Raw genomic sequence first — 12,097 nt, forward strand, 5'->3', positions numbered from 1 at the left:
GGCTTCATTAAGGCTGTTTACACCTTCCTCGTCATATCTTTACGTGGATCCCATTTTAGCTCCCATTTTCGTGCGGCTATTTAGATTCTATTTGAATAATTTATCAATATCACGTGAGCATCACGTGCTAGTCGAATCATGCACTAATAGGTACCTAGGTACCTGAGGCTTCGCTGCACTCTCAGCGCACCACCCTTCGCGAGAGGTTTGGAGCAACAACAAACGTGGAAGCATCTAGCCACCCTGTCAATATCTCGCTACGATTCAAATTGTTTGCAATTGTGCAATTTGTTAGCTTGATCTTGGAAAACGCAATTTGGTAGTTGCTTTCCTGTAAGATACCTAGGTACGCGTACCACCACTGCAGCCTGATCCTAACTTGACCCCGCCATTTGCCCAAAAGCTTACTTGCTGCCTCTTAGCCATAACGCAATGGTTTCTTCCTTCTATCAACATCTCAATGTCATGAAATCCGAAATCCGGCTTCTCGAGATTTTACAGAATACCAGCAATGATGCGGCATACAGGCTCAGCACTGTCTCTCTTGATGACTCCCCCAATTTCACAGCATTATCTTATGTCTGGGGCGATGCAGCTGTCACGGATGACATTGTGGTCAATGATGCCACGGTACCAGTAACGGTCAACCTCTCATCGGCACTCAAGCACGTCAGCAAGCATTGGCAAAAAACATTCCAAGATCGCAATTCGAATTCCTTCCGGCTCTGGGTTGACGCTCTCTGTATTAATCAGCTCGACATCCAGGAGCGAAACGAACAAGTACTGCTTATGCGCTCGATCTATACTTCTGCGGAATTAGTCCTAGGATGGCTTGGACCGGAAGACGAAAAAGTTCCCTTAGCTCTGGAGACGCTGCAAATGCTTGAGCCGGAGTTTGGCGACCCCCAGGATCCTACATGGGACATTAACAAGCTATGTGACTTTGCTTGGCTTAATAAATATCCCGGTCTCAATGAAGATGACCCACCTTTAGTCCACTCCCTGACTGAAGACAAGATCTGGTCAGCTCTGGCCGAGAACAAGGTGTGGTCAGCTCTGGACTTGTTTTGCCATCTGCCCTACTGGAAACGAGTGTGGATAGTCCAAGAAATGGTCCTCGCAAAAAGGCTTCTCTTCATTAGCCCATCCACATCTGCCAGCCTAGAAACTTTCGGAGTTGTTTGTTCGGTCTTGTTACTTATCACCCAAGAGCTCAACAAAGGTCATTTGTCTCGGCCACATTTTGTCTCTCGGTCAACATGGTCGGTCCTTTCATTACCCAATGGCCTTCAGAGTAAATATGCTCCGATTGCGTTAAGCACCATGTGCAGAACCATGTTTATATCCAGAAAAACGGCTACTTTGGAAGGATGTCGAATCATGAACACAATGTTTGCTAGAGCTGGTGCTATACGCGGGGCTTCCAATCCGAAGGATCATGTCTATGGCACTCTTGGACTCAGTTCGCTACATATTGTACCCGACTATAGCAGCGACAAATCGGTGGGAGATGTATATGCTGAATATGTATCTGCTGTCATGGAAGGAGATAGAGAATCAGGTCTCTTTTTCTTATCTGAGGCTGGTATTGGGCTATTTGAAAATGATCTCAAACTACCATCCTGGGTTCCAAACTATCCAGAAATCTCCCAAGGCACTCCATCATGGAGGTATTCTGGCAATGCCTCTTTTGGAACTTTTGGATCAGATGTGCCCGTAACAAGAATATCAGGACGGATATTATCGGTCGCGGGTGTCCATATGCAAACCATATCGCGACTAGGGGTATCTCCAACTGTCGAGGGCTTGACTGATAAACAACTTCTTTCTTTCATCAGAGATTTCACTTCCAGGCATCTGAAATATGCGACAGGGATACCAGCACTACAGGCCATCTATCGTGTATTCACTACATCAAACACTTACGAGTTCAACGTACCAAACCTTCTCCATACTTATGCATTTGTACATTGCCTCTTTAACAATGTGCTCATGGAGCACGACGATGTGGAAGATATTTGGAGGAAACTTGTAGCGTTCGGGCTTCCACATTTGGGCCAGGATGCTCATTTTAACATTTTGAATACATTTTTCTGGCACAATGATATTGGACCAGACGAAATTGAATCCACATCTGCTAGGATTGGGATCCCTGATTCAAGAGAATTATTCCTGGAGGAAATATCAAATGCGAAAACACAGCTGTCTAGAGACCTGAGCGCGAATACAGATCGACGGCTTTTCGAGACTGATAGTGGCTATCTAGGTCTAGCACCAGAGAAAGCAGCAGAAGGAGATCTGGTGTGTATACTCAACGGCTGCGAAATGGTAGCCCTCCTACGAAAACACGGCAACAATTATCTATTTGTTGGCCTATGTTTCGTTTTGGGTTTAATGGATGGAGAGGCTAGGGCGTATCTTGACGCCGGCCGAACAAAGGTCAAAATATTTGACATTAAGTAAACTTCATGAACGCTTCGTAATCTTTGAATTGGACGGGTTGGGCAGTGGTGTGTTTAAAAGTTTCATGTGTGTCCAGTCATGTGCATTTACGAGATGTCCTCCTTAAGTCTATGAGGCTGCAATATAACCGCATAGATAGGAGGATAACTAAAACTTCCTGAAGTATGGAGCAAATTAATTCAAATACATGCATATTAAACACATTCCGGAACCGTGGCTAGGTGAAAGGCTTTTTCAGGCCCCTCGTTGAAATTCAAAAATCTCTGATAAGATGTATCAATATAAGCAGGCTGAGTCGGTCATGACCCGAGAGGAGCCCTAGGAGTAAGGGTGTTGCGCTAGTGAGATATTGGGCTGGGGAAAGCAAACATTCCCGACGTATAACATTGAATTTTCTCACACGGTCATCCGACACACTTTAGTAATATGCATCACTCATTGCTACTTGAAGAGATACAACGCTTGACTTTCAGATCTCTCAAGTCTCGAGATCTTATTCGGCTGACCCAAACGTGCAAAGCATTCTTTCACATTGCGACCGACATACTATGGAAAACAATTCACTCTTCTTCGTTCTCCTCATCCCCTTCATTGGAATATCAGGATTTACTCTGACCCAGATACACATTCAGTCCATCCATAGCCGACAAACTCCAAGCGCTACACAGAATATTGGATAAGATACAAAATACCCCAAGAATGGAGTCTTTGTTTGTGCGAGATAATGAGGCCTACTTGGTGGATCTGCTCCCCCACCGGAATGTTTGCTCTTCCCAACCTTGTATCTCACGTAGACAGCGCCGCCGTTGCTCAAGCTTGGCTCAGGCCAGGCTCATGTTCACACGCTTCCTAGAAATCATTAGCTTTTCACGAGGGGCTCAAAAAGATCCTTTAACCCGTAGCAAGGGAGCCAAATACTTATCCTGCTTAATCTAAAATTAGCCTTTGCTTCTTTCCTTGTAATGAAGATGCATATTAAGTCACGGACTGGTCCAGATGCCCAGATGCCACTATTCAGGTGCCCGCGACTGCCCACGTGTAAATGGTATCTAGCTACAGCCTCAAGCTTAGCGTGTATCGACCCCATAGCCATAAGCTGAGCTTTCTAGCAGTCTCCCTTTCTTACCCTTTCATTCCTTAGCTATAGATCTTGAACATATATTACAGTTCCCGACACACATCGAGTGCTCTTATTGTGAAGAGTTCTCCCAAACAGACAAGGATTGTAAGACGCATAGACACTCTAAGCATCCAAGATGTGCTCGCTGCTCAAAACGCTTCCAAACAGAGGAAATCTATCGCGAGCACCGGTCCGCCGCTTTGCGATGCCGACTTTGCCGGCCTGAAACCCGGCATTGCGCTGAAACAACACTTCATAGTCATCAGAGAGTGGCACATGTCAGATGTTCTGTCTGCTCAGAACTTTTCAGAGATAGAACAGCGTGTGATGTACACAAGAGACAGGTTCATCACAAATGTACCTATTGCTCGTCGTGTTTCAGCTCGGAAGGAGAGAAAAGGGGTCACGAGCGGCGGCGTCACGATCAGCACGATTATTAGTACGCCTTCCTACGTATTGTCTCGTTTCCAGGATCACGGGCACAAACTTCGAACCAACTGAACGATTGTGTGCTAACCTCGACGATGGAGGTTGTTGATCATGAGGGTGGTGAAGACGGGGGATGGGGACCACCTGTCAGACATTGGACTTTCAGGATGAGACGAAGGACCGAGAATAACAGGTGAAATTGATAAGTAAGCCAGAATTTCCTTCTAAGAAATTTTCTATCTCTGTTTTTATGTGTATTATATTTTTGACAATCGAAACAATATATGAACTCATTTACTGCACCTGTAGAATCACTTTGAATATTTTCCTTCTAATCCTCTACTTTTTTCAAAGAAGCCATCGCGCTTAAATCATTGCATATTCAATCATTCACTAGCCCCGCTTTATGTACTGTAGCGTACGGAGGAGCACGAGATTCAAAGTAGAGAGAAGCAAATTAAGTGCTACCGAAACCATTGAAATCGCTTGTTAAGGAGACGTAGAGAGCGCTGAGCCGCTCTATCATTCAAGTATCACGTGCATGCATACAAGTATAGATCCCAATAAAAAGCATCGGGCATCGCTCAATACCGGCCTTTGAATATTAAATAAAGAGTTTATATATTCAAATAAATGTCTAGATACCGTTTTCACTCGGCACTCAACGTGCTCGGAGTTTTATAGGCTGAAAAGATACGATCGCGAGACCTTGTACGAGAGAGTGGCTTTACATCATCTAACAGCTCTTTGTAGCAAGTTTCCGAGGATAAGGGAGATTAACATAAAACTTTGGATCAGTTGAAGCTAGAGGTGTGTCCTCGTAAAGAGTGAGCTTGTCTTAGAATAGAATCATTGAGGATAATTATCACATTACTTTGATGTTTACAATTAAGTAAATGCAGAGCTTTTACACCCTGGCCTCAAAGTTTACTTCCTAAACACTAGCCTAGCTCATCATCCATTTAATCGACAGGAGTACAATTTCAGAAGGAGATTGTAGAGTTCTATTGATATATCTATATTTTAATTGACATGCAATTAGGCACACTGCGAGAACGAGAACCTTTTCGGTGACTTCTTCACTCCCACCACACTAGCTTTTTGATCAGTGACACTCACCCCAATTTTATATGCCGTCTTTTCAACGTCTCCTATAATCCATTCTTCTTCGCGAAATCCAGCATAGCACCATAAGCACCCGTGGCGTTATAGTTAAAGTTGATACCATGACCAGACCCTGGATGCACAGCAGCCTCAAAGGCGCTAGCATTTGCAAAGATTTCTTGAGCGGGATGCTGGAGGATTCCATTACAATCGCCTGCACAGTTTCCCCCGTCAAATTCGCCAGTCAGAATCATTACCTAAAGTCATGTTAACGCTTTATCACACAGGAGGTTTGCTGGGAGACTTGCAGGTCCAGTATATGCAATTGGCTTCGTTAGCATTAATGGAGAGCCAGTAACAAACTCGATGACTGACAGAGGCTGAGCAATCTCGTCAGCGTACCATAAGATCTCCTTGTCGTAGTTTCCTTCGTGGAAAAATGCTGCGGCAAGGCCAAGAACATCTGCAGGTTCCAGATATCCACTGTCAAGACCTGGATACTTTTGTGGCTCTACAGTGTTGGCAATGTTAAGTCGAGATGCTTCGACGAAAGCCGCAAAGTCGGTGGTGGAGGCGTTATACGCAATACCAGTCAAGAGAACTCCGTCAGAGATTGTAGGGTCTTCGGCGACGAGAGCATGCGAGAGGATAGATCCATAAGAATGACCAACGTGGACGATCTTTGAGGGTTCTCCAATAGTTCCGGTATAGTTGCCTTGCCTCAAGGAGCTCGTGAGAGATGCAAGGACGGCTAATTGGTAGGAAAATTGACTTTCGCCATATCCGGACACCCTGAAATATTTATTAGCAAGGGGGCTTTCCTATCCGTCCGGGGCGAATACTGACTTTGTAGATTTTCCAGTTCCTATCCTGTCGTAAACGAAGGTCGAGTATCCCCTTGAAAGAGCGAAATCGACGAAATTGTAAGCGGACGGATTCGCTTGGGAAGTCCAGTACCTTATTTCCAGTCAGCCTCTGAGATTACCAATGAGTGAAGAACCCACCTCGAATCAAATCCAAGTCCATGCGAAGCAAGGAGAACCGTTTTATCATGGCCGCTGTTGATCTTGGGCGAGCAGAACGTGGCGCTGATGCTAAAATTTGCAAAACTGGTAGTATTCTGCGGTGCAGAGACGGGGTGGAATGCAGTGCTGGAATCACGAGCGATTAGATCAGCAAAGAATCCGGCCACTGCGAAGTTATCGGACAACTCTGGAAGGAGCCAATTGACTGCATTGATCTTGGTAGTCACTGGAATATTGTAGTCGTAGCAATCGCCTGCGGTGGTGACCAACGAGCCGGTACTGGAGGATGGATTTAGTGGAGCAGAGAAAGAGGACGATACCATCGAGGCAAATAGCAAAAATTGCCAAGATATTTTCGTCGGATATGTCATTCTGAGAGCAGGAGGAGGTTGGGAGGGAGGAGAAGATGTTGATTGTATGATATTGTGAAGAAAGTCTACTTAGTAAGGGAGGATTTGCACATATTATATATAATAATTTTCATTTCAAGTGCAACTTTACAATACTCGGCCCAATACGCCAACAAGTCATTAACTGAGTGGCGATCCAATTTTCGGTCTCCATATTCGCGTTCACGCTCCAGCGCACCCCGGATTCTATATTGCTAAGTCTCGCATTTCGGTTATCGCATAGCGTATTCCGGACCAATTGCGCAGCACCCCAACCGTAAACATCGCATCTGTAAAGAAACTCCCATAGTAGAGTTTCAAAACGATATCGACATCATGCCAAGGTTTCACTAATACATTTCATACAGCTCATTGTAAAGTACAAGAATGGACAACTCCCGCAGCGCTACACAATCCTTCAATTCAACAACTTAAACTACAAGACAGACGAACAGTAAAGCGAACAAAATCCTTTACCAAGTCCAGCATCAGATCAAATACCATCTACCCACAATGGCGTCGATACGACAACTTCTCTGTCTCTTTCTGAATCAAGACCTCTTGCCTTCGAACTCACCAACTTCCACCAAAGCGACGCCAAAGAACGAAGACCTCTTTCCATCGAACACACCAACACTCACCAGAATGTCGAAGAAGAACAAACACCTCTCACTCTCAAAAACACCAGCAACCCTCCAAACATCATCTGAAACCACCCCGACCGCATGGTCCCACAAACCCTCCAACCTCACCATAGCCTGGCTCCTCATCAGCATTCCCCTAGTAATTTGGGTAAGTCCACTCTCCTCCTTACCAAGTTCCACTAACCAACCCATCCTCTAGGACACAATCTACGTCCTCTTCCGCCCGCTAACCATGCCCGGCGGCTCGCTCCAATACCCCCTCTACATCCCATACGAGATCTACCTACAAACCGACTACATATACGGCTGGAAAGCACTCGAGCAGAACAACGGATTTACGGCTGCGCAGGCAACGATGAACATCGTTGAGACGGCGTTATATTGTTGGTATCTGTATATTGTGCTGGATCGGAAATATGTGGGTGGGAAGGCGGGGACGTTGGCTGTTCTTGTTGGATTCTCTGCCGCTCTTATGACCTTGAGCAAGACGGTATTATATGGTGTGTATTATACCTTTGAGGTGAATTAAATGGTGGCTAATGTGAGCAGGATTGAATGAAGCGTTTTCGGGGTGGAGTAATGTGGGACATAATGAGTGGGGTCATTTGGTTTTGTATTATATCATTCCAAAGTAAGTCCTCAATTCATGGCATAAAGTAATATGTGCTGACTTTTAGGTAGTGGATCTTGGCTTGTGGCTTCTGCGTTGATGTCGATGGCGTTTGGAAGTGAGATATTACAAGGGCTATCTCTAGCTGGTGGGGAAGTTTTGTTGGAGTAGAGATCGTTGATGAGAGGACTCTGCGTTCATTGAAGTGAGATAAGAGAAGTAGTACAAATTGGGTGGAGGTTTGGTCGTGGGTAGATTTGTAGGGTACCGTTGATGATTGAGCATAATTTCGAAAGCATAGAGTATTCAACAGTATGAGGAGAATATTGTATTATAAAGTAAGAAAGACAGGCGTCCTCTCTGTGTTCATATAAACTGCGTTGCATAATTTAGAGCTAGATTAACACACCTGATATACCTTCAAATAAAACAAATATGCTTCAAAGCAATCCACCAGAATCTCCTCCACCCTCAAACTCCGCTAAAACGAGTAGCTGAAGCGGCCAAGTGATCCAACTTTCCCATTCCTTCCCAAGTTTCCCATGAATAGTCTTCAGCAGACGTCTACTCATCCCTTTCATGTACCAAAGTTGATTCACCTTGTTCAGCAACAACGAGTAATGCGCCAACACAACGAGCGCTTCCGGCCTCTGTTCTTTGACCATCGTAAAGAAAGCTTCTGGTACTTGAATCGGCCATCCGTAAACCACCAAAACAGCGTCAATTTCATGGTCAATAGAGGATGATGCTATCAGCCCATGTGCCTCTTGTAACAAGATGAGCGTCTTTTCCAAAACTTCCGCATCCTTGACATTCAGTCCAGGTGAGAAACACAGTTGGCGTAGTGCGATCAACTTGGCGCTCACTTCGGAATCCACTGCGTTGGCTAATTCTGGGTCAATGTGTCGATCTTGTAACATTAAGCTCATCGGGCCGTTCGTCATCCATTCTCCGGCTACTTGGAGAAGGGTATGAACACCGCGCAACAGGCTGACCCACTCAACATTCACCTCCGAAGTTGAGAGATCCGAGAAGAACAGGTCGCCAGTTTCGTTTGAAGACGCCCAGGCATAGGCAGCGATGATGGACGAGAACGCGAAACAGGCGTCGCAATTCTGGGGAGTGATGCAGGTCATGGCGGTTTGGAACATATGTAGTCCGAGATCATGGTGAGCGGAAGCCTCGGCATATAAGAGAGCTTTACGTTCCGGCTGTAAGTGAGCAAGGTGGAGTGCGGAGAAAGCCAGAATACCATGGAGGAGGAAGTTGTGGGCGAAGGCGAGGCGTGGAACTACTTGTTGCCATATCTGTTGCAGCTCCGGGCGAGCAGATAGCGTGATGCTTGTCGTTGTGGTGTAGTGGTGCAAAAGCTCTAGGTTGTTTACATCCAGCGCTATACCACTTCCTGTGATCAATCCTGCTGATGGACTGGCGGTGCTACATCTTGTGTCGTGGCTTTGGTTAAGTGTTGATGGGGATGCTTCTGGTGATCTTAATGAGGAATCCGATGCAGAGAATGGTGTCGGAGTCGTGGTCAGAAAAGAGCACTTGGATTGAAACCTGCTGCAATGGCCACAAGAAGGCTTTTGTTCGTCACACTAGAGAAAAATAATAGGTGTCAGTGAACTTAGCTACGACGCCTTGAGATCAGATGAATCAATGTGGAGGGTCCTCGATCGTTTGCACAATTATCTCATCCACCGCTTCAGGTACACAACCAGTCCCACTGCTGTCCGTCTAACAGAAATTGCAACATACCTTGATTTTTGCTTGCTTGCATTGTTGACATCCTCTCCGTGATTTCCGATGTGGTCGCTTTTGACCAGTAGGTCCTCGTTTATCGGTTTTGTTCGTCGCCATTGTGATGTTTTACCCTTTGCCAAGAGTTGGTACTTCTGTCTGTCTCGGATACTATGCGAAATTATACTGTCAGGAGAATTGCAAATACTCAAAACCTTATGTAATCCGGCTGCTGAATTAAGAGTGCAGCGCGCAAAGTGCTGACGTGAGATGGATATCACCGATGCCTGTTTAGAGACCCACAATTAGAAGGCTGAGTGCATAATTGTAATGCTGTGCAGTGTGTGCTGTGAATTCACTGGAAATTCGGGCCTTGTCCGCAAACGTAGTCACTAAACATGCAGCGTGGCTTAGATCACAGGGGCTTCTTAGCGACATAATTTGCATAGAATCGCTGCTGAGTTGCACCGGAGCGAAGGCGGGCTTGGCATTCAGGAAAAGTGAATTCCAAATATTTATACGCTCCGAACAATCAACATACTCTCTCTCCCGTCCCGTATGACTCGCACACCGAAGCAAAAGCTCACTTCATCACCCTCTCCGATGTCGCCTCAATGACGTGCACAACAGGGTTAATCTGCAGGACAAGAGCGACCCAAGGTCTTAGATTGAACTTCCAATCGCGCAAGTCCTATCCGGCTAGCGAAGTAAATAATGCCCAAATCCGTCTTAGAATGACGACACATTCTTCTTACGACCATCAGCGTCTCGAGTTTGGATGCTCGATAGATCTCGTTGATGAGCGAGGAAGCTTTGCCAACCGCCTTTTCAAGTTACTTCGAACTTTATGGGCGTTGTAATGTTTGGCTTTCGGCTGCTTTTAAAATCCTAATCCACCCCGCATTGCCGATCAGCGTCTTGCACAAGTTGCCTTTCTCGTCGCGCTCTTGGCCATTCGGCTCTAAATCCTTTTGCAGATCGTATTGTTTGTTGAACTTCTTCGTCAAGTCTTCCGAGATTGTATATGGACAACTACCACGGAAGTACAGTCCGTCTTCTTGATCAAATACCCACATTCGGCCCCAATCTGCAATGCGAGCAATCTCCTTTGAAAGCCGGCCTTTCATAGTGTGTTGAGAAAGAGCACCATAGCTATCAACAAGGTGATGAAGGAAGAAAGAAGCATCCGAGTACATCCTCTCTTCTGGCCGCTGGATCGAACGGTCGAACAGAGATCCGTTGGAGTTCATGGCAGCTTCCGCAAACTTTATGGCGGTATCCAAGTGTTCTCGCTTCTTGGTGATGCTGTAAAGAAGCGCGAAGCCATGAATGGCAAAGCCGATATTGTAGGTCCATTTCATCTTGTTGATATTTCGGTTGCCATCTGCCTCGAATACGAAGCTGTCCCAGATCAGACCATCGTCAGCGTCTCGAAGATTGGTGACCATCCACTGCAATGCTCTTTCTGCAAAAACGAGGAATTCTTCATCCCTCTGGATTTCATAAATTCGAAGAGCGGCTACAGCAGCAGGACCAGTAGAACATGCATTTCGACAGTTCCAATTGTTCGTATGCCACGGCACGCCTCCGTCTTGCGCTGCCGCTGGCATGATAAGACTTCTAAGGATCAGCTTTGCTTGTTCCAAGTACTGTTGTTGGCCAGTAGCTTGGAAAACACTGATGAGTGCTTGACACGCATGTCCGTTGTCATCAAAGTATATGTCCTCGTTGCCGGGAAACATCTTCCATGCACAGAAGCCATGTCGTCCGGGATTCCAATACGTCTGAAGAGAAGCAACAGCAGTCTGTATCTCTGCTCCGGAAAGACATTCTGCAGCAGCTTGCACCATGATTATTACCGGCCAGACAACATATCCGAAATGATCATTCTCGCCCAGCGTGCTCTCTGATTTGGCACGTGCTTGGAATTGGCCATTGGCTGGAGAGTAGAAGTACTCAAATATCCATTTGGCAATGTCGGTCGTTGTGTGGTGAATGTCTGGCTTGGGTGCGGATGATCTATGAGCTACCTGACCAGATGTCGTCTTGTGACGCAGATCCTGAATGAATTTCTTCATGACTGACTTGAGGGAAGGTTGACGGATGGAAGTTGAATTGAAGACAAGAAGGTTGAAACTGGAGAACGTTAGAGGGTGTGGGTATCAAGTTTCAAGCCGAATTCGGCTAGAGGTTCGGGTCGGGTCATCACTTGCATTAGCGGCGGCGCAGCTTTGCGCAATAAACTCGTCGAAACTCACTCCCCACTCTTCCCATCACTACTTGACTCGTTTCTGACTCGTTGAATGTCCGGTCTTATGCCCTTCAATATCACCAAATCATGTGTGGTTTGTAAGACCCCTATTGTAACTGCGCAGTGGTTGTGAATAATCCCGAAGCAAGTTGGCTTCAACATAATCACACCATCCGATTGGTCAGCTCAGGTTACCTTGGGAATGCCATCCCCTATCCAACAATAACTAATCTTCCCACAGAATATTACTCATGCAGTCTTACTTCCTTTGAAAAATTTCTTGGACAAAGCGCTTCAGACGAGCAACTATCGTTAGACGAAG

The 12,097-nt window shown here is 45.9% G+C and overlaps 6 protein-coding genes across 6 annotated transcripts; 3 read left to right on the forward strand and 3 right to left on the reverse strand.

Moving 5' to 3' along the window:
• Positions 1-216: 216 nt before the first annotated feature.
• LY89DRAFT_721443 (HET-domain-containing protein) lies at positions 217-2,654 on the forward strand. The gene is made up of 2 exons (XM_018218652.1): positions 217-346; positions 423-2,654. Exon 2 carries the CDS (start codon positions 433-435, stop codon positions 2,461-2,463), a length of 2,031 nt encoding a protein of 676 aa, XP_018067789.1. The 5' UTR covers positions 217-346; positions 423-432; the 3' UTR covers positions 2,464-2,654.
• Positions 2,655-3,467: 813 nt separating this feature from the next.
• LY89DRAFT_672649 (uncharacterized protein) lies at positions 3,468-4,209 on the forward strand (the record flags this gene model as incomplete). Its single annotated transcript, XM_018213295.1, has 3 exons — positions 3,468-3,508; positions 3,631-4,022; positions 4,055-4,209. The coding sequence occupies 3 exons, from the start codon at positions 3,468-3,470 to the stop codon at positions 4,207-4,209; spliced, it is 588 nt and encodes a 195-aa protein (XP_018067790.1).
• Positions 4,210-5,163: 954 nt separating this feature from the next.
• LY89DRAFT_737415 (uncharacterized protein) lies at positions 5,164-6,512 on the reverse strand (the record flags this gene model as incomplete). The annotated part of the gene is made up of 4 exons (XM_018220248.1): positions 5,164-5,330; positions 5,400-5,908; positions 5,963-6,073; positions 6,121-6,512. The coding sequence occupies 4 exons, from the start codon at positions 6,510-6,512 to the stop codon at positions 5,164-5,166; spliced, it is 1,179 nt and encodes a 392-aa protein (XP_018067791.1).
• A 663-nt stretch (positions 6,513-7,175) lies between these two features.
• LY89DRAFT_591637 (uncharacterized protein) lies at positions 7,176-7,955 on the forward strand (the record flags this gene model as incomplete). Its single annotated transcript, XM_018209662.1, has 4 exons — positions 7,176-7,322; positions 7,374-7,674; positions 7,724-7,805; positions 7,856-7,955. 4 exons carry the CDS (start codon positions 7,176-7,178, stop codon positions 7,953-7,955), a joined length of 630 nt encoding a protein of 209 aa, XP_018067792.1.
• A 193-nt stretch (positions 7,956-8,148) lies between these two features.
• Positions 8,149-9,677, reverse strand: LY89DRAFT_622311 (uncharacterized protein). Its single transcript, XM_018210968.1, has 2 exons — positions 9,543-9,677; positions 8,149-9,382 (listed from the first exon to the last, which is right to left on the reverse strand). The coding sequence occupies exons 1-2, from the start codon at positions 9,642-9,644 to the stop codon at positions 8,225-8,227; spliced, it is 1,260 nt and encodes a 419-aa protein (XP_018067793.1). The 5' UTR covers positions 9,645-9,677; the 3' UTR covers positions 8,149-8,224.
• Positions 9,678-10,170: 493 nt separating this feature from the next.
• Positions 10,171-11,888, reverse strand: LY89DRAFT_158312 (Six-hairpin glycosidase). Its single transcript, XM_018205475.1, has 2 exons — positions 11,738-11,888; positions 10,171-11,660 (listed from the first exon to the last, which is right to left on the reverse strand). The coding sequence occupies exon 2, from the start codon at positions 11,600-11,602 to the stop codon at positions 10,370-10,372; it is 1,233 nt and encodes a 410-aa protein (XP_018067794.1). The 5' UTR covers positions 11,603-11,660; positions 11,738-11,888; the 3' UTR covers positions 10,171-10,369.
• Positions 11,889-12,097: the final 209 nt, after the last annotated feature.

The sequence above is a fragment of the Mollisia scopiformis genome (assembly GCF_001500285.1).
Source record: "Mollisia scopiformis unplaced genomic scaffold LY89scaffold_19, whole genome shotgun sequence".
NCBI classification, from domain to species: Eukaryota; Fungi; Ascomycota; class Leotiomycetes; order Helotiales; family Mollisiaceae; genus Mollisia; species Mollisia scopiformis.